We start from the raw sequence: 22,621 nt of genomic DNA, 5'->3' as shown, positions 1-22,621 counted from the left end.
CCTACTTTGATTTGTACCTGTGCTCTTCAGGGCACAAACCGTATAAGTCTGCCCAGCACATTCAAGGTACTGAAATAATGAGACAAAATGGTCACAGTCTAGTTCATAGAAAGAGGCATAACTACTAGTAAAATGGAAATATTATACCACTATACAGGTTGCTGGTGAGACTTCACCTGGAGAACTCTGGCTAGTTCTGGAAGCTCTGTCTCTGAAAGGATCTAGACAGGCTGCAGGTAGCCAGAAAAGGGCTATCAAAATGGTTCAGGAGTGCCGAAAAAGCTCTATCAGACAAGACTTTGGGATCTAAATATGCACACCCAGAGAGAGAGAGAGAAATGACTATCAAGATATTGTGAAGACATCAAAATATTTGAAGGTTATTAATAATGCACAAATAACACACATTTTTCAATAGAAAAGAAGTTCTAGAATGAGGCTCCAAAGCATTAGACTCAGGAGCAACATCTGGGTGGTGGTGGCTGCATGAAACACCTACCAGGAGTGGATGGGAAAGGCCAAAGCAGTAGCAGACTTCAAGAGGGCATAGCATGAGTCCAGATTATTCTTAGTTACCCAAACCATGAAGAGAGAGAGAAGATGTGTATTTAAAGTGCCTGGTTTGAATAATAGCAGCAACCATAGGTATAGCTTGTCTCCTTTTGGGGGGGGAGGGCAAAGAAAGTCAGAGCTCCTTTTACAAAGCCATGCTACCAGTTAGCTGCGTGCTAAATGCAACGAAGTCCATTCAATTCCTATGGGCTTTGTTGCATTTAGTGTGCAGTAATCACTACCCCAGCTTTATAAAAGGAGCCTTCATATTGGCAGTCAGGAAAGAGGAACCAATTCAGCATTAACACCATCAACATACTGAGGTGGAGGGGGGAGATTGCTGCCCCCCCCCCCAGCCCACCCTAAACTCTACCTATAATAGCTACTAGAGTTGAGATTATAAGAATCATCTCTGTGGATGCCAGTGGGTGTCCAGCAACCCCATTATTATGCAAGTTTCTTCACTGTAGGGAAATACATTCCTAGCTGAAACACAGGCAACCACACAATTAACTGAAAAATTAACTGGGAACTGGGTCTGTTTGGTAGGCTGCAAGTACAGTAGTAACTAGAAGCTTGGCCTATTGAAACCATAGGTGCTCACAGAGCTGAGTCTGTCTGGAAAGTCATACAGAGGACCTAGAAGACCAAATGCTCTGGCAGTTAGCCAAGTTAACACTGGAGGTTATTTCCATTTTTACAAAGCCCTGTGGTCAGATGTGGAAAGGAAGGAATGCTAGGGGGGGGTGCTACGTGGGGGATTTTGTTTGTTGATATGTCCAAGATGGAAGCACACAAAATATGAAGAGTCAGACAACAAAACTGTCCTAGATCAGGAGTGATATCTTATAAACAAACAGCTGATGCCTAAGATGCAGCCTTATCAGTATGGGCAGGAACAGCAGAGTGGACTGGATAAGGTGATGGGTTTCTCTATCATCATCTACTAGATTACAATGCATTAAGGGGCCCTTTTACTAAGGGACACAGGTGCCTTCAGACGTCCAACGTGCATCAAATTGGAACTAAGGCCCGGCTAATGCATGCCCCGGGCGGTAATTCTGTTTTTGACGCGTGTCCAAAATACACAGTAGAAAATATTTTCTACCACGTGAGGCTTGCAATAGGTCCAATTATAAAGGGTACCTTCTTATCGCTGGACTCCCCAATTACACATCAGCACAAAAGTCCCAAATATGTCACTTTAATTTGTAAGCTTATAAATGACATTCATTCATACATCCTTTCTGGGGTTTTTTTAATTATTTCATCAATTGTTTCATAACAGTTCCCTTTCTCAATTCAAAAATTTTTTATGGACCATCAGTGGTAACACTGCTATAATATAATGGACCACTGCCCTGAAGAAGATGGCGAGACACTGGCCAGAGCTATAAGTTAAGTAAATAAATAAATACACATTTCAAGAGATTTAATGATCTATGACTGCAATTTTATAAAAAGGACCAAAGAGGATTGAAAGCAGGAAGAGGCAGAATACTACATAATTGCATTACCACTCTTTGCTATTTCTGATGGAAATATTTTGAATTGAGAAAGGGAAGTCTCATGAAACATTTGATAAAATAATAGAAAAACCAGAAATAATGTATAAATTTATGTCATTTAAGGGCTTACAAATTCAAGTGACATATGCTGACACCTCAAAAGAAAAAAAGCAGATCAAAAAAGACAAAAAGAATAGAACAAGAGGGAAACAGAAGAAGTGGTTTATTACAAGGTTACCCGATGTGGCCATGTTTCACCCTCAGAGTGGAGTGGAGTGGAGTGGAGGAGTAGCCTAGTGGTTTGATATGAAAATGTTAATAAAAACAATTTTAAAAAAAATAAACTTTATTGAACTGGTTGATCTGCTTGGCTGCTCCTTCTGCCTAAAGGTAGGTGCCAATTCTGTACCCACTTTATAAAATAGTAGCACTTCCACGAGTGATTGGCACCAATAACTGGCAGTGATGCAAGTGCTATTCTATGAACTGCGCACCTAAACTACTTAGCATGCAGCTGTTAGGGGGGAAATTCACATGGGCATGTCATGGGCATGTCACCAAATGAAATGTACAACTTATACTGTCAGTTCTGTGCATTGCATTTGGCACACAAATAAATGTCGTAAATGTATTTATTTGTGATTTTACTAATAAATAGTTGTTTGTTCTAAAATGGGATGAAACACGGCCATGTTGGGCACTGGTTTGTAATATTCCTAGTGTTGTTCCCTGTAAGCTGAGTGAGAGTCCTCCACCTACAGTCCTGCCAGTAGGGGGTGCTGTTTCATTATCACATTTTCAATAGTGAGGGACAGGCAAGCTCTGCAGGACTAGTGATTGAAAGCATAATATTGAAGCACCACCCCCCACTGGCTGCAATGCCGTTGGAGGACCCCACTTATCTTAGAGGGAACAGTGGTTGCAGCTATACAATAAAGTGAACTAACAGCAGTGGCGTAGCAAGGGTGAGGTGGTCCGCCCCGGGTGCACGCCGCTGGAGGGGTGCAGAGAGCAGCCGCATGCCTGTTGGCTCTGCTGTTTCCCTGCTCCCTCTGCCCCGGAACAGGTTACTTCCTCTTCCGGGGCAGAGGGAGCAGGGAGCCAGCGGAGCCGAGACCAGCGCGGCTGCTCCCAGCAGCCAAGAATGCACCCGGGAGGGGGGTGTTGATGCGCTGGGAGGTGTCATTGCACCAGGGGGAGGTGTCGTGCTGCACCCGGGGGGGGGGGGTGCATCGGCGATCCGCCCCGGGTGGCAGCTGACCTAGGATCGTCACTGACTAACATATTTCTCATCTGATATGCTACTTCATTTTTGTCAAAGAGCAACCTCTCTTGGGCAGACTGTATGCCAGGTATTCACTTCCTTATGTTCAGAACCTAAGAACATACTGAGTAGGGGTGTGCTGTTGATTGTTAATGTACTTATCCTAGAGAAACTTGTTTAAACCTTTTTGATGCCAAGCTATAATACTAGCCACACTCACATTCTCCTGCAAGAAATTCCACAGTTGGATAGTGCTGCTCTTTCTGATCCAAGAAAGAACATATGAAGTAGGACACAGAATACACTTCCTATTTATTTTTCATTTCAGTAAGGACTTTACAAGGATTGTACTTCATGAAATAAAACTCAAAATGAACTTGCTTCAGGATCCTATCTTCATATATAAAAAGCCCAGTTGCCCTCTTGTGGTGAGACTGTATATTGCAGAACATTTGGGCAGGTGAGCTGAATTAAGGCTTGATAACTAGGGTGACCACACAGATCCATGTCCAAACGGATATGCCAATTTAGTACTATTTTTTTTTCTCTTATTGCATGCAATGAGATGCAATTATGATTTTCCAATTTTGTTCCCTAAGAAAAAAAGGAACTTTATCTCCATGCATGGCTTATCTTCTTCCTGAAAATGGAACTTTACGGTCATCCTTACAAATGTGTGATTTTAAGAAACCTTATTGAGATGATAAAGGGTTTGCAAGCAAGACATATGCACTGAATGGCTCCAGGGAATCCTGCTTCTAGTGACATTTTCAAACCAATGCCGTTTTGCAGTGATCATTAAAATAGCGACATAACCCACGTATTTCTGCCTTCCGGAAATACGCTGCACTGCTCTTCCCAGGTTTACAGATCAACATATGCAAATTTTGCACCTGAAATCTTTTCCACTTGTATTTTGATACATATGGAAATGTGCTATGTGAGAGGAATATTACTGCAGAAACAAACGACAAGGAAAAAAAAGCAAGCCAATAACTTGATAGAGAAATATCTCACAATCATTTAGAGAAGATTTGGTCCACATTTCCTGCTTTTATTTTCTTAACGATGCTTGATGCAAATCTCCTAGAGAAAAAAAGAAGGAGGGGCCTGGCACACAGATAAAATGTATTACCTGGTGCTATTGTAACTCCCAAACGGACTCCAGCCTTACAGGAAGAAAAGACAGAACCCATTAAAAACAATCATGTTCTAGTCTGGATGTGTCTTTTCCCACAGCTGTAAGTCTATTATTACAGCTCTCTAAGGCCATCATTCTTTCATCAACAGTATTTTCCAGGGTCACCATCCCTCAAGGACTTTTGCCATGTGACCTACAAGCAAACTTCAATGACCTACTTGTTAATGAATCCATTTATGATTAATCTTGTTGGGCAGACTGGATGGACCGTACAGGTCTTTTTCTGCCATCACCTACTATGTTATGTTATGTTACCTTCTAAAATAAAGTACAAGAGCTGACAGTACCTACTTTTCAGAATGCAAACGCACTACATAGATTCTGAGAAAAATACCTTTATCTGGCTCCACCCCCTTGAAATCTCTGAAAATCTGGTATGAATCAGATACAAAAGTATGTTTCAACTTTTTTATTATATTATCATAATGGCAAACCGTTGTACATACACCAAAATTAGTACATATACATCTCAGTCAACTAAGTATAACTTCAACAATATTTTGTAATAATTTCCCCCCCCCCTTCCTTTTTCCCCTCCCCCTCCTTCCCCATCCCTCCCCTCCGATAAGCTGACATACTATTGTAAGATTGTTGACAAAAAAAAACAAACAAACATCATTTACTTAATAAAGTAAAATAATATCATCCTCCACTGCCTTATGTTTTTCGTTTGTTACCCTTTGATCTCAGCTGTATGATATAACCAATATTACAACTTGGTCCAAAAAAACCCCTCCCCCCCCCCTAGTAACCTATAGATGAGTCTTCTGTTACCACAATTGATATCCAAAAATATTACAGAGTATTAAGAATTCGACTTCTCCCTCTGTGAGTCATCCCGTCCAAGTAACACCCCGAAATTTTTAGAAAGCGCACTTTTCGCTTGTGTGTTCCTTTTGCCTCTCTCGCTTCCCAAGTAAGCAATTGGTGTGCCTGGTTCCGCCAATGCCAGAAGGTTGGTGGGTGTGCCGAGGTCCAGTGCTGCATTATGCATTTTTTGCCGATGAGATATACTTTGCGACATAGCATTATTTTGTTTTTGTTTAGTCTGGGATATGTGTCATGTTTATCTAATACTAAACATAAGGGATTCAATGCTATATTACAATTCACAATTGTAGACAGAAATACAGCTATTTGTCTCCAGTATCTCAGATACAAAAGTAATTAGACTGCAGGCAAGGATTTGTGGAATATGTCCATTTCCAAAAAATAAACATCCCTCTCATGATCCGCTTAGACCCACTCACACGTTCAGAAAATTTGGTGTAGATTAGATGGATAACCAAAACATTATTAAGTAACGTAACTGTGAATCCATATTCGTGGAACAAGTGGATCTAAAGAGGGATCCTGAAAAAATACAGGTGTCAGAATACTTCATGATCCAGAAAACCTCACTCCAGAGATAATATCTTGACTACAGCCATGGTTTCTGTTTGTGATCATATCTCCCAGTTGTGGAAGAGTAGCCTACTGGTTATAGTGACAGGTTAAGAACCAACAAAGCTTTGGTTCAAGTCCTGCTAATGTACGTTATGTCACCCTTCATTGCCTCAGGTCCAAACTTTAGCTTACAAGCCCTACTGTACCTGGATGCAGGGGTGCTGATGCTTGAGCACCCCCTAATATTCCTTCCCATCCTTCCTTAGACTAGGGTGTGAGAACTCCATGCTGCAGGGCCACAGGGAAAAAGAGGAAGACTTGTGTCTCCTAGGCAGGGCCGCCAAGAGACTAGGCCGGGCCTGGGGCCCTGCCGCCGCCGCTCCCCCCTCCACCCGCCCCCATCCATCTGCCACCGGGCGGGGCCCCCTGCATTGAAACCACAGTGCCTCTCACCTCTGTGTAAAAGCACTGAAGGCAGCAGATTGCTTCCCTTCGGGCCTCCTTCCCTCCCTGTGTCCCGCCCTTGCGGAAGTTACGTCAGATGAGGGCGGGTCACAGGGAGGGAGGGAGACCCAAAGGGAGGCCATCTGCCTGCAGCGCTTTCACACGGAGGTGAGAGGCGCTGTTATTTCAATGCAGGGGGCCCGGTCCGGTGGCAGACGATCGACGACAGAGGGCGAGTGGGACTGTGGCGCCGGGCCCCCCTTGGAGGCCCGGGCCTGGAGAATTTTGTCCCCCCTGCCCCCCCTCTCAGTGGCCCTGCTCCTAGGTTCATGCTCCCACCTCCCTCTGCAGCCTATTGGCTCGCTAAATAAAGCCTGACCAAGGGGTCATCAGGTGTAGCAGAGAGCAGCAGCAGTGTAGGCCAGACATGCTTCCTGCCTTTGGTCTACTATAGAAAGGGAAAGAGGAGCAGAGGTGCATGAGGGGGAGTAAGAGAGCTTCAGATAGGGGAACTGGCTGGAGTTACAGTGATGCCAAGGCTCACTCACTAGCAGTGTGACACACTCATTTAAAGGCTCTATCACTCTCATTCTTTGAGCCCCTTTTCTCATTCACAAGAGCCTTAGAGACAGTACGTAGATCCTGATCACTGCTTTAACAAGAGGCAAGCCTAAGACAAGCCAAGTGGCTCAGCCAGTAGGTAGAAATCTGAGGGCATCTTCTGTGAACTTTGCCTTCCTCTGCCCCATCTCTTATCTCTGTGAATGTATTCTGAAACTTATCCATATACTTTTAGCCTGAGTGGAGGACATCTTTCAGTCTGGAAAATTTACACAAGTAACTGCTTAGTTACCTGAGCAGATTCCTTTGAAAATTGTCCCATATTGCCTCCTCTCTGTCTACATCCTTCCAGAGGCACCAACAAAAAGCAAATATCATTTGATGATATTTTTCATTTGCAAAGCAATGTCACCTACATCGTTCTGGATTTATACCCCAGACACAGTCTGAAAATCTCTCTCTCTCTTTGCTCTCCACCCTTTGGGATGGCCCAGTTTTGGCTGAAATGTGCTTGGCTCTAAGCTGATGTAATACCTGACAGAGATATTTTTCCCCATTGACGTATATTCCTTTTATGAAATGGGAAATACATGTGTAGATGTTTACTCCACCCAAGTCCCGCCCAAACCACAACCCCTTTGAAATCTCTGCCTGGTGTGGATCTCCACATATAAATAGCGGCATTTACATGAGTAGATTGCAAACATGAGTAAACAGTGATTTAGAAAATGGCTACATACATGTGGAGATGCTTCTAAAATAAATTCCAAAATGTATAGGACCAGACATTCTGAACATGCTATTCAGTATATTTAAATATTACGTACAGGTACTTTACATGTATTAGCACTGCTGGAAACGTTAATCTGCAGGAACTTCTCCTATTTCCATTTGAATCTCATTTTCCAGTAGATCTTCCATATCCTCTTCCAGCGACTTGCTCAACTCCGTCAGGATTACATCTAATGCCTGATATAATACAAGAACAACATGAAACCAGAAATCCATGGAAGCCAGATCACAGCAACATTTCCAAGGGGGACAGTGAAAAGTTAGGATGACATTGTTCTATTTCTCAGCCACGGTAAAGAGTACCATGGGAGAGAGAAAGTCACTTGCCCAAAGTCAAACAACATTTAAAAATTGTCTCTATCACCTGCGGCAGCTACAAAATCTATCTTATTGATGAGCCTGACCACAGTGATACATGCCATGCTAACACCACGACTAGACTACTGTAATGCCCATAACACTGGTCAAACTAAAAAGAGTTTGCATCAGTTCCAACTAATTCAGAATGCAGCAGCACGGCTGATAGAAGGCTGTAAGTAGTGACCACATTACTATTTTGGTTTCTGCCAGGTACTTGCGACTTAGATTGGCCACTGTTGAAAACAGGATACTGGGCTAGATGGACCATTGGTCTGACCCAGTATGGCTATTCTTATGTTCCTGAAAAACCTACACTGGCTATCAGTACCCTACAGGGCTAAATTTAAAACTCTATGTTTGATTTTCAAGGTCCTCAGACAAAATGAGCCACAGGAACGCGTTCTCAGCAATCCCGTGGCTGTACAGAAGCTAAGTACTAGTTATTCTACATTATGAACTATATCCTAAAGTGTAAAATTGAGTATTGAGGTTTTTCAGACTTATGATGATACTCGTCAGCAGGTTTACTTAAAGGAATAAAATTATTCCAGAGCAAACGCTGAGCGTCTTGGTTTTCAGGACTGAATAGAGTGGCCTAAACCGGGTATCTGAAGTCTTTTCCTCTATTTACATTAACATAGAACATTATCACTGAGAGATCAACTTGCTAACAGTGGACTTATAAGATGTTGATCTATGCAATTTGCCTGCAGTGCATCCAAATCACGAGGGGGCATATTGGGGACATTTTGAAGGCGGGATTAGGGTGTTACTAACACCTGAATGTTTTACATTCACAATGGAACAAAACGAAAACATCTAAAGTTTTGGTCTAGATCTGTTTTTAGGATGAATAAGGCACAAAAAGGTACCCTAAAAGACCAGATGACCACTGGAGGGAATCAGGGATGACTACTGGGGGAGTAAGGGAGGTTATCCCTTAATCCCTCCAGTGGTAATTTGGTCACTTGGGGCATCTTTTGGTCACGTAGTCATAATTGAAACAGGTCTATCCAAAAAGTCTTAATTTTGTCCCTAGATATTTTCATTTTGTTGCATTATTGCAGAAAAACGTCTATATTTTGGTGCCGCCCATGTCCTGCCTAAAACACGCCCCCAACATGCCCCCCTGAAATTTGGATAAACTATGGAGCAAAAATGTCTAAAATCTGGGTTTCAAAAATCGCAACCTGGACATTTTTGAGAGAAAAACATCCTTCTGCCACCTTATGACATTTTTTGAACTTTTTGTTTTAATGAGCCCCCTAAATTTCCCAAGATTGAAACTGATCTAAAGAGCCTTCCACATTCACAGAGATGAGTAAAATGTAAAATTTTTACAGTGAACCCCTACTTTGAATTTAAAGTATTTCACTATCACCAAGAGAGAGCAATTTCCCCCACCATTTGATGTCAGAAACATAAAGACAAGAGTCACATCTGCCAGGCAATGTGCTTGCAGTTATATCCCTTTTATCTTAACATCGCTGTGTGCTAACTGTGAAATCCATGTTTTGCATATCTAGGTAGACCAGGAAACAGTAAGCAGGCCTTTACAATAACCTGTGTTACGCTATCTATGGATAAAAGCATAGGCATATGTCAACAAGCAGCAATCTCTTAACCGCGGGGGTTTTTGGAGACTTTTCTAAGTGGGTTCAGGTTGGGGGTGGCAATCACATACACAGGTTTGCCTTTAAAAAATACCTGAACAAAATGCAAGCACTTTTGCTCTGGTCTTCCCATGTAATTTGCAGTACTCAGTAGTGTGTGTTCCTCCCGATGCTTCAATCTACCACTTCCCGTCTCATACTTGGAACAGGTTGCGAGAATAGGATGAAGCAATTAGGATTAGCACAACCCTCAGCTTGGGAGGCTCCAGTTGTGTGACTTCCTTCTCACCCAAGGCTAATGCCAGCTGAGTGAGAAGATAGAACACTGCTGGAGCTTGGGAACACTCGCACAGGCTCGCTAAGCTTTTCTAGAGATTTTTTTTTAGCTCTGGGAGATGGTCTCTGACTGAGCTCCACCCCAGAATCCATGGAAAACAAGCATTTTCTGCATGGAAAAAACATGCTTGGCTCATGGGAAACACTTTACATAATTAACCCCAAGCATAAAATTTGCAAATAATGCAGGACAATGTGCGTTAGCACTTTTGAAAATCTAGCCCTAAATCAGACAGTAACATTCCTTTAAATAATATCTAACTTCTCACAAGGCCTCAGTCAAAAGTCTTCATTTGTTTTGTTTTTTAAATATATTACATTGACTCTGCATGACCTGACTAAAGCACAAGTGAATTCTAACTGTCCTCTCTGTGTTGCCGTAATTTCATGGCATATTCCCATCACTTAATAGTTGACTCTTTTTCTGTTTCTTTCTCTTGGTTGGAGGGAAAATTCAAGCTGCCACAAATAATTGATGTTTAAAGCTGGAAGCACTTACCACCTCTCGGAATGCTCTTTGATGAAAGTCTTCAAGGAGAGGGTTTTCCACAGTGGCTCGCTGCTGCTCATGCATGTGGAAGTATTGTCTCAGAAGGATATTCAACATCCAGCCTGGAAGACACAACATCAAGCAACTGCAATTTTATTACAGAGCAAGCATGCTGAAAAGATGTGTTTTGTTTTGGGAGAAAGTCTTTCTGGGGTTTTTTTTTTGGGGGGGGGGGGTCAATTATTTTGTTTCATTTCAGTTTTCTGCTTTCCGTTCTCAGTGTACACTACATGCAAATAGCACAAAATAAATCTAATCTGAAATTTGTAAACTGCACTAGTCCCAGCATGAGGTTCAAGGTGGTGTACAGAAAAGAAAAACTGATAATAACAAAAGAAACTGCATAATCATGAAAATAAAAAACAATTCAAATTTATCAGATAAAAATGTCTTCATTTTTTTACACAATTGAAAATAATTAAAGGGCCTAACATGTTCCTGCACCCAGACAATTAACCCACCCCTCAAATTTTGTTTAACATTTTATTCTGGGGTTGCTCTCCTTCTCCACCCCCCTGAAGTCCTTACTCCAACATACTCAATCCAACCACTCTTGTCCTGCTAGTGCCATACTTAACCCTTTATATTGCCACAGCCCTGGGCCCTTACTTGACATGTTGATCACCACCCACTCCTTGATATTCCATCCTCATTTGGATTTCACGACAGGGTGCCAACTTGGTTCTCTTTATACCTTTGCCATCACACTTTTACTCCAGATTCTATATATGGTGCCCAGATTTGCATGCCCAAGATGCACTCACAAATTAATTGCTTAATGAGTTCAATAACATCAATCACTGAGTACTAACAAACAATTACTGATGTAAATTGGCACTCATTAATACTCGTGCGTGCATCTGGCTGCACGCTATTCTAAAAGGCAGGATGCCTAACTCCCACAGAGCGTATCTTGAAAGGGGGAATGGCCATGGGAGGAGCATTTTGAACATTTGCACGCATAATTATTAAATACTGTATAAGCATGCACAGGCCCTTTACAAAATAGCGCTTAGCACAGATTTTCTTCCAGTGCCTAATGTTGAGCACCATTTATAAAATCTGGCCCTTGTTGTGTTTTCTTGTGAATACTCCTTCACCACGTTTCCCCCTCAATCAGTGTGCCTTGGGGGTACTATCCTGGGCTTTCTTGACTCTCCATATGTGTTCCCTTGGTGCAGGAAGATCTAAGCATGGAACGTGTCCTGTGCAACATGCACCCAAAAGCTACCTCCATGCTACTACCCCACCCACTTTTGACATGATGGACGTCCCATCAGGATTAGATCACTATTTAAGCCCAAGAAAATAATTACTTCCCAGTTAGCACTCACTGTCTAAACATCTGCTTGTTTCATCCTTCCAAGGTAACGCTGGTCCATGCATCTTAATTAAGTGCTCCAGGAGGAACAAGTCAATCAGATATTTCCCAGCACTAGCTGAAACCTAGCAGAGAAAAACAAAATCCAGTCAAATATAACACAAGTAAACAGGCTGCCACAAAACCACAACCAGTCAGACCCCAGCTCTAGAAGAGCATGTCAACCAGATGTTTTCCTGTACTGTCTGGGTCAAGCTCAAAGAGGATTAATACCAAGAAGCCATCTAATCTTTAAAAACAGTCTCCTTCTCCCCTGATATTCAGGCTGGGTGGTCAGTGTTTTTGTAAATGCTGGCCACCACAGGATTTTTATGCTTGGATATTCATCACTGAACTGTACCCTGGATACCAATGCTGACTTTCAGGTAACATCTAATATAATAAAACGCACCGTGAACGTTCTGAAGACAACGTTCTGAAGTCACTCAAACACTCCCTGGCTGTAGGGTTCGTGGATTCATGGTGTGAAGCCAGCCAGCCGTCTCTGCCCCGCCCTCGCATCAAACGTCATGACGTCGAGGGCGGAGAAAAAAACGGATCGCACCCACGCACGGTGCGTTTTATTATATTACATTTACCTCCGTGGTGGCGGTTCCGGCAGCGCAGCGTCAGGGAAGGAGGCAGCGCTCCCGACGTCTCTAGCCTTCCCTTCACTGTGTTCCGCCTTCTTCTGACGTCAAGGATGACGTCAGAAGAAGGCGGAACACAGCGAAGGGAAGGCTAGACGTCAGGAGCGCCGCCTCCTTCCCTGACGCTGCGCTGCCGGAACCGCCACGGAGGTAAATGTAATATAATAAAACGCACCGTGCGTGGGTGCGATCCGTTTTTTTTTTCCCGCCCTCGACGTCATGACGTTTGACGCGAGGGCGGGGCAGAGACGGCATGGATTGGGCATGGATTGGGAGGGCAGGGCTCAGGGAGAGAGGGGAATTGCTGGATAGGGATGAATGGAGGGGACAGATGGGCATGGATGGATATGGATTGCAGGGCAGGGCTCAGGGAGAGAGGGGAATTGCTGGATAGGGATGAATGGAGGGGGCAGGTGACAGAGGAGCATGGATGGGCATGGATTGGGAGGGCAGGGCTCAGGGAGAGAAGGGAATTGCTGGAAAAGGATGAATGGAGGGGGCAGGGGACAGATGGGCATGGATTGGGAGGGCAGGGCTCACACTCTCTCTCTCATATACAATGTCTTTCTGACTCACACTCTCACACACTCTGTCTCACACTGTATCACATTCACTCTCTATGTGCCACACAGTCACTCACACACTCGCTTGGTCTCATACACTCACTCTCACAGAGAATCTGTGTCTCACACACACTCTCTCTCTCGCACACACACACACTCTCTCACACTGTGTCTCACATACACACTTGCACATACACTCATTCTCACACACACACTCTCTCACAAACACACCCACACCCAGACTCACTCTCTCTCTCACACACACACTCACACTTTCACTCTGTCTCTCACACAGTCACTCTCACATACACTCTCCCAAACATACACGCTCCGAGGAAAACCTTGCTAGCGCCCGTTTCATTTGTGTCAGAAACGGGCCTTTTTTACTAGTATGAATATAAGAATAACAATACTGAGTCAGTATCTAGCCCAGTATCCTGCTTCCAACAGTGGCCAATCCAGGTCACAAGTACCTGGCAGAAACCCAAATAGCAGCAATATTCCATGCTACCAGTACCAGGGTAAGCAGTGGCTTCCCCCATGTCTGTCTCAATAGCAGACTATGGACTTTTCCTCCAGGGACTTGTCCAAACCTTTTTAAAACTCAGATATGCTAGCCGCTGTTACCACATCCTCCGGTAATGAGTTCAAGAGCTTAACTACTCTTTGAGTGAAAAAATATTGCTCCCTATTTGTTTTAAAAGTATTTCAATGTAATTTCATAGTGCCCCCTAGTCTTTGTACTTTTTGAAAAAGAGTGAAAAATTGATTCACTTTTACCTGTTCTACAACACTCAGGATTTTGTAGACCACAATTGTGTCTCCCCTCAACCATCTCTTTTCCAAGCTGAAGAGCCCTAACCTCTTTAGCCTTTCTTCATATGAGATGAGTTCCATCCCTTTTACCATTTTGGAAATATCCAGACAAGTACCAGATAACTAACTAGACCGATAAGGTTTAAGATAGCCTTTCTGCAGGATATCACTGCTAACTGGGTAGCTCCTGGCTCTGCCTTAGCTCTGTCCATGGACTGCCCAGGCATCTAGAAAAGCACCAGTTCACTCAGTGGTAATTTTAACAGCATTATTTTGGTAATTTCATCCACATTAAAATCCATGGCTAGCCCTGATGGGTAGCGTTTAACCGGGAAGAAGCTATTTCTGTCTAGAAAAGTGCGCTGAATATTGGCCTCCATATTTCTGGTGTCAAAAACAGATGCAAGGGCATCTTGCAAAAAAAAACCCATACAAACCACAAAGTGTGTACTCAGGGCAAAAATAAAACTAACAGTAAACCAATATCTTATTAAAAATGTAAAAGGGCCTGATATTCAAAGAGAGCAAGAAAGGCTCCCGTCCACTTAAATCGCTCGTGACTGCCCAACCACCGATATTCAGCGGCACTTAATCAAGCAGTACCGCTGAATAATGGCTCTGTCCAGCCCCACTTAGCTATGTGGGTCCTGGCACTGAATATCGGACAGGACCTGCATAACATTTAGAGCCCTTTTTTAAGGCCCTCCGGCTCTGAGCCCCCTCAGCCCCCACAAAATGCACACCTCTTTCCTTCCCCCTCCCTACAACCTGTGACCCTAAGTACCTTCCTCCTACTCACCCCCACTCCCACAATGAATCCCCCCTCCCCAGTCACCATCTCAGTAGGTCTCCTGGGCCTACCTTCAATCCCTGGTGATCTAGAGGGGGCAGTGGGAGCAGGCACCCCCACGACCACCAAGGATTGAAGGTAGGCCCGGGGGGCCTACCAAGACAGTGGGTGGGGGGTTGTTGCAGGAGGATGGGAGGGCTACTTAAGGTCACGGGTCGAGAGGAAGGGGCAGAAAGGAGGAGACTGTTTCAGGCGGCCTGAGGGAACTCAGAAGGCCTTTAAAAAGGTTTTTTAAAGATATGCGAGGTGTGGTAGCCATGTTAGTCCACATCTAAAAGCAGTCAATAGAAATAGAATAAAATAAAACATAGACATCATATGAAAAATGTCAGTGCCAACCAGGATGTTACCTCTGTGGGACAGCACTTTACAAAACCAGAACACTGTACTAATGATTTTATGGTGAGAATACTTAAGGGAAACTTTAAAGCAATACAGGAACACAAGACCTTTGAAGTCAAAATGATTAGATATTTTGACACCCACCAGACAGGACTTAACAAAGATCTGGATTTCTAGCCCATTATAAACCATGGAATTTCACTGCTTTTTCACCCTCTGATCAACATGCATATCTCTCTGTCCCTCATCCTCTCAGCCCTCTCTGTTTCTCACCAGACTATCACTTTGATGTTTCACTTATATATGCGGTTACTTATCAAAATTTGCTTATTTCTGATCTGACGAAGAAGGGCTACCTTCGAAAGCTAATCAAAAAATGTATTAAGTTAGTCCAATAAAAAAGGTATCATCTTATTTTCTTTTCTACCCTGTTTCCCCGAAAGTAAGACATCCCCCGAAAATAAGACCTAGTAGAGGTTTTCCTGAATTGGTAGATATAAGGCCTCCCCCGAAAGTAAGACCTAGCAAATTTTTGTTTGAAAGCAGGGCCGCCGAGAGCAGGACAAGGCCGCCCTCCCCCACCCGAGGTCGCTCCAGGAACTAACCTTAAACTCCTCCTTTCACCTTCGCAGCAAGCAGCAGCAGGGCAGACCTCTCCTTCCTTCCGTGTCCCGCCCTCACGGACATTACGTCAGGCGAGAGCGGGACACGGAAGGAAGGAGTGGCCTGCCCTGCTGCTGCTTGCTGCGAAGGTGAAAGGAGGCGTTTAAGGTTAGTTCCAGGAGTGACAGAGGGCGGGGGGGGGGGGGGGCAGGCCAACCCCGATCCAACCCCGATGTTTCCACGAAAAATAAGACAGCCCCTGAAAATAAGACCCAGCGCATTTTGGGGGGCAAAAATTAATATAAGACAGTGTCTTATTTTCAGGGAAACACGGTAACTGTGTTATTCTATTTCTATTGACTGCTTAAAGATATGCAAATCCTGGCTGATATACAGCCAGGGCCCACATAACTGTCTTAGTGACCAAAAATCCATGGATAGTAGAGTTATACATTCATTGGCCACTAGTTTGAATATAAGGCCCATAGGTTCATATGTTACCTTTATAAAACAGATGCAAAATATGCGCTTATACACCTTTTCTGTGAAGACGCTCTTTCATAAAATTACCTCCTTTCCTACATGTGTCTAAAATTGGGACTTAAGAAGAAGGAGAAAGGATTAGGTAGGCTCCAGATTCACCTGTCAGGGTTGATTCGGTCCTGGGTTTACCCCATTGCATGCAGGGAGTTGTATTTCTGATTCCCAATAGCATTCTCTAAGAAAAGCAAGACTACAAGTTCTTGCATGTACTGGAGTAAGCCCAGAAGTGGATCAATCCTGTCGGGTAAATCTTGAGCCAGCTGGCAACCCTGAGATGCTATTTTATTGACAAAGTTCAGATACTTTCCAAAACAGAGTAGGGGGCATGCGATGAAGCTACAAAGTAGTAAATTTAATACGAATCAGAGAAAATATTTCTTCATTCAACGTGTAATTTAACTCTGGAATTCGTTGCCAGAGAACATGCAATTAGGTAAAGGCAATTAGCTTAGCAGGGTTTAAAAAGGGTCTGGATGGCTTCCTAAAGGAAAAGTCCATAGACCATTATTAAATTGACTTGTGGAAAATCCACTGCTTATTTCTGGGATAAGCAGCATAAAACGTATTGAGCTTTTTTGGGATCTTGCCAGGTATTCCACATGAAACTTATCTTACCACAACATCACTTTGTATTTGTTCACACCGGAGTCTGCGAATGCCTCTCCGGTACTATGTAAGCCACATTGAGCCTGCAAATAGGTGGGAAAATGTGGGATACAAATGTAACAAATAAATCTTACTGCAGCTGTAAAATTCTGCCTCTTCACACAACAACACACAAAAATAGAGTCGTGTGAAGTCACATGCACACATACTGTACTGGATCCTCAAACATGCTACATGTTCCTGTGCTGGAAGGAGATTGTACCTGTTTCTGCCGCAGTTTCAGCAACTCAGCATTATGTTCACTAAGAGCCGAGTCCAGGACAACCATCACTTCTTCCTCGATGACATCAGAAATCACCGCATCAAGGGTTTCCTCCCATTCCAGCTCCCACTGTGTCTCCTGAATCTGTACCAACATACAGGATGTTCCAGTCACCTGATTCTGAGCATATAACTGTATCACGTACTAGTGCAAGGCACAGAGTTCCCCAGAGGTGGTCAAGCATCACTACTACTACTACTACTACTACTACTTAACATTTCTAGAGCGCTACTAGGGTTACGCAGCGCTGTACAATTTAACAAAGAGAGACAGTCCCTGCTCAAAGAGCTTACAATCTAATAGACAAGTGAACGGTCGGTCCGATAGGGGCAGTCAAATTGGGGCAGTCTGGATTCACTGAACGGTAAGGGTTAGGTGCCGAACGCAGCATCAGACAGTGTTATCTCTAAGCTACGCATATGTGTCTGTGCACCCAGCGAATGAACCCTGCGCACACAGCAAAATGTAGTGTGCAGAAGAAAATGTAACACTGAGACATTTCAATTAGTTGTTAGAAAGCAACAGAGAGAAACTGAACTATTCATAGAATTCATGGAATGATTATGTCATAACCAAACTCTGTAATGCACATTGAGCCTGCAAATAGTTGGGAAAATGTGGGATACAAATGCAATAAATAATAATATAGCTGCCTCATTTTTTTGTATACTACCTTTTTGTGGTTACAATCAAAGTGTTTTTGCATATTATATACATGTACTTGGTTTATACCTGGGGCAATGGAGGTTTAGGTCACTTGCCCAGAGTCACAAAGAGCCACTGTGGGAATTGAACCCAGTTCTCCAGGATCAAAGTCCACTGCACTAACCACTAGACTACTCCTCCACTAGGTAGTTTTGAAGTTGGTGCTTGCTGTTTCCCATGGTAGAAAATATTCTTCTATTTTCTACCATGGGGGTGGGGGGGTGGGGAAGTTCCCGGCGGTAATCAGCAGCATGGCCACATTATTGCGCTGCCTGATTACCACATGAGTACTGTTTATTTAGTTCAGGTAGAGTCAGACTGTCTTATGTAGTAATAGTGTTATGGTGGGTAATTGTATGATTATTTTGTTTTTGTGCTATGTTGTTGTTTTCTTTTATTATTTTATTTTATGCATGTACTGTTGTAATCTGCCTAGAATTGGTAGAGAATGCGGAATATAAATTCTGAAATAAATAAATAAATGCCACTTATTCACACACCCTTACAGAATAGCACTTTCAGTGCTCACATTTGTAAGAGCTCATTTTTGTGCAGTTTCACATGCAAAGACATAAGCACCAACCCTATCTTATATTTCTTCTTACAAATATTTACTCACAGCAACAGGCAGGAGAGACTGAACTGCCTCAGACACTATTTCATCCGTAATGTCATACATGGCCGCTCTGGCTAAGTGATCATCCACCAGCTCCTGCATTGCGTTTCGCAGCACATTGACAGAGAGCTGTCTCAGGACTTCATGCAGGAGATCCTCCAGCAGAGACATCGAGAACTGCTCAAGGGAAAGGCTGTATATGGGAGCCTGGAGACTTGCAGATGACAAAAGGCAAATTCAGTGTAAAGAGGGGAGAAAGAAGGAACTTATTTTCTTAAGAATTACTGACATATTTACTTTAAATGAAAGGAAAAGTGCAAAATTTGTTACTTTTTTAATGCCCTTTCCTGTCTGAAATGTGAAAAAGAAAAATGATTTTGTCTGTGTTTTTGTGCTTCTGAAAAATAGGCCCCTACAATGATCCCTACTAGTGCACAAATTCTCTTGCACAAATTGACACCTGTTCCACAGACGTTGTAAATGTGTGCATGTACTCTATGCGTGTATGCACATAATTTAGACAATATATCCATACATTGTAACTATATCTGAGGAGCACTTATGTTGGCACACGTACTCGTAAGAACATAAGCATAGCTATACTGGAGCAGACCGGTGGTCAATCTAGCCTAGTGTCCTGCTTCCAACAATGGCCAATCCAGGTCACAAGTACCTGGCAGAATCCCAAAGAGTGGCAAGATTCCAGAATCCTAAAGACTACTACTACTACTACAAATCATTTCTATAGTACTACCAGTCGTATGCAGCGCTTCACAATTGAACATGAAGAAAAGACAGTCCCTGCTCAAAAGAGCTTACAATCTAAATCAGGACAGACAGGGCAAATAAGGGATAAGGGTAGGACAGACATATAGAACACATAGGGAAAAGGGACTATTGAAGAGAGGAAGACAAGATAAGGTTACGAGCAGCTGACAAGTTAGGAATTAAAAGCAGCATCAAACAGGTAGGCCTTTAGCCCGGATTTGAAGGCGGCCAGGGATGGAGCTTGACATAATGGCTCAGGAAGGTGTGGCGAGATAAAAGGAACGGAGTCGGGAGTTAGCGATGGAGAAGAAGGGTGCAATTAGCAGAGATTTGCCTAGTGAACAGAGTTCCTGGGAAGGAGTGTAGGGAGAGATGAGGGTGGAGAGGTAGTGAGGGGCAGCAGAGTGAATGCACTTATAGGTTAATAAGAGGAGCTTGAACTGTATACGGAAACGGATAGGAAGCCAGTGAAGTGACTTCAGAAGAGGGCTGATATGGGCATAGCGACTTTGGCGAAATAATAATCGTGCAGCAGAATTTTGAACAGATTGAAGAGGAGAGAGATGGCTGAGTGGAAGACCTGTGAGAAGCAAGTTGCAGTAGTCCAAGCGAGAGGTGATGAGAGTGTGGATGAGGGTCCTGGTAGCGTGCTCAGAAAGAAGAGGGCGAATTTTGGCGATAAAGAGTAGCAAGATTCTATGCTACCAATCCCAGGGACAGCAGTGTGTAAAACAGGCTTTACATTTGGAAGATGCTTTATAAAATTATTCTTTAAAAGGGCAGTTCTATAACAGAACGCCTGATAGGAGCTTATTCTATGAAGGACGCCTACTTTCCTTTATAAAACACTAGTGGAACTGGTGAAGTGTGCACCTATAATTTAATTTAATGCCAATTGCCAACCTTTGAGCTAGAGTAATTGCTCATACCTAAATGCCAGTGATACAAACATAAACATATAATATTCTATAAAGGTACATGCATGTAAGCCCCACCCATGCTCTGCCCTGGCTCCACCTCCTGTATACCCACAATATAGATATGCACTTTGCAAGATACATGCGTATTAACAGAATAGTGCTTAAGTGCCTGTTTGGTATATATGCTAGTATTCTGAATATTTATACATATAACATAAAGACTCATTTATGGGCTTTTAAGTGCCAACTTAAAACACACTTGATGTGTTTGGCTTTCTCTGCTGTCTATTTAGATTCTTGATGATTGTTAGAGTTTAATTCTTGTTATGTTTTGTCGTCATGTTTTTTGTATTTTTATGTGTGTATATTGTACCTCGCCCTGGATAAGTGTGGATTATAAATGATAAATCTAATAATAATAATATGTACATAAATCTTAGCACCTTTTTTAAAGAATTGATCTCATAGTGTGCACATGGCACATATTGGAACTTGGGGGAGGGTAGTTTTATAACTATGTATAGGGGTAAAAAGTAGAGACATAATTCCCTCTGTGTGAACTTTGTTGTATTTTCCAAATGAAAGTATGCATGTTATTTCCACTTTGAAAATTACCCCAGGAAAACTACGTGCATACCTGTATACCTGCTATCTGAGGCACACAATTTCTTTTCTTAAATCTGGTTCATACATTCACATTTTCAAAAGTATGGATTAAGTGCCAATTCCTCTCAAACCTTGCCATTGGGAAACATCTTCTCAAACAGCTGTACATGGCCAAATCCAAAGGCTCTTACTCAATTCTCATCCTTCTTGACCTATCTGCTGCTTTTGACACTGTTGATCACTACCCACCAACCATTCCTGAATAAGCTGTCTTCACTTGGATTTTGGGACTCTGTTCTGGCTTGGTTTTCTTATTCTCACTCATTGCACTTTTAGTTTGTGCTCTGGTGAATCCTCCTCTATTTCTATCCCACTGTCAGCCAGTGTACCTCATGGTTCTCTCTTGGGACCCCTTCTATTCTTATTCTATATTTCTTCCTTTGGTGCTTTGATCTCCTTTCATTGATTTCAGTACCACCTTTATAATAATGACTGCCAGATCTACTTCTCTACACCAGAAATCTCACCAGGAATCCAGGCTCAAATCTCAGCCTGCTTGACTGACATTGCTGCCTAGATGTCCCACCACCATCTGAAGCTTAACCAGACGAAGCATATCTTTTTCCCCAAATCTACCTCCCCCCTTCCTCCTTTCTCTATGAATAAAACCAACAGTCACGGCTTGGATCTGCAACCATCCTCGCCCAATTATCTCTCCGACTGGGACCACACTTGCAAAACAGTGCTGAATACAATTGCACCCCTGCGTCTCAAATCCTCGTACAATCATAGACTATCACCCTGGTTCTCACCAGACCTGAGAGCTTTGAAATGTGAGGTACGACGTACGGAAAGAACTTGGCGAAAATACAAAACTGATCTGGCTTGGGAGGCCTGGAAAAGTATTCATCGCAAGTATAAATATGCTATCCGATCTGCAAAGCGCACTTACTTTTCATCTAAGATGCAAGCGGCAGGCCGGGACATCCGACAGATATACCAGCTACTAAACACCTTTCTAGATACTCGCAAGTTAGAACGCTCCAGTGTTAATCCTCCCTCAGCTACACAACTAGGAGCTTACTTCAAGGAGAAAATCCTTACCCTGCGGTCTTCAACCGTCAGCAGCCTCTCTGATGTGGATGACTTCCTGGCATCCCTGGTCGTGCCATTGGGTGCTTGCCCGGCTGACCGCTATTGGATCAAATTCAATCGCCTGTTGCCTGACAAGGTAACTGCGGCTTTACATAAATTCACAAATAAAAGCTGCAGATTAGATGTATGTCCGACCCACCTCCTAAAAGTTGCACCAAAATGTTACATTGAAGATTTGACTTGTTACCTCAATTATATGTTAAGCGCAGGTTTTTTCCCGCCAGGCCATGGAAACATCCTTCTCACCCCAATCCCAAAGAATTTAAAGATCAAGCCAGATGTCATCTCCAACTATCGTCCAGTGGCTTCGATACCTCTAGTTATCAAACTGATGGAGAGTCTGGTCAATGTTCAGCTTAACGAATTTTTGACTAATTTTGATATCCTCCACCATTTGCAATCAGGATTTCGAGTTCATTACAGCACGGAGACAGTCTTGGTCACTCTCTTATCTAACTTTAGACGAGAACTATCGGTTGGATGGAAGATTCTTCTGCTACAATTTGACATGTCTAGTGCTTTTGACATGGTGGATCATGAACTCCTGCTTCATCTACTGGATTCTTTCGGTATAGGAGGGCCAGTTTTGCTTTGGTTCAAGGGTTTCTTGACTTCAAGGTCCTATCAGG

At 43.1% G+C, this 22,621-nt stretch overlaps 1 protein-coding gene across 1 annotated transcript in view; it reads right to left on the bottom strand.

The window, feature by feature from the left end:
• Window positions 1-6,531: 6,531 nt before the first annotated feature.
• LOC115481563 overlaps window positions 6,532-22,621 on the bottom strand; it is a 92,381-nt gene continuing 76,291 nt past the window's right edge. Inside the window, exons 8-12 of the mRNA XM_030220803.1 lie at window positions 18,547-18,757; window positions 17,163-17,306; window positions 11,902-12,013; window positions 10,517-10,629; window positions 6,532-7,885 (exon numbers count right to left, since the gene is read on the bottom strand). Coding sequence (XP_030076663.1) covers window positions 7,778-7,885; window positions 10,517-10,629; window positions 11,902-12,013; window positions 17,163-17,306; window positions 18,547-18,757 — 688 coding nt within the window. The 3' untranslated portion in view covers window positions 6,532-7,777. The remainder of the gene's footprint in view (window positions 7,886-10,516; window positions 10,630-11,901; window positions 12,014-17,162; window positions 17,307-18,546; window positions 18,758-22,621) is intronic.

Source organism: Microcaecilia unicolor, chromosome 12 (genome assembly GCF_901765095.1).
Source record: "Microcaecilia unicolor chromosome 12, aMicUni1.1, whole genome shotgun sequence".
NCBI classification, from domain to species: Eukaryota; Metazoa; Chordata; class Amphibia; order Gymnophiona; family Siphonopidae; genus Microcaecilia; species Microcaecilia unicolor.
This window is presented reverse-complemented; position numbering and strand designations above follow the sequence as displayed.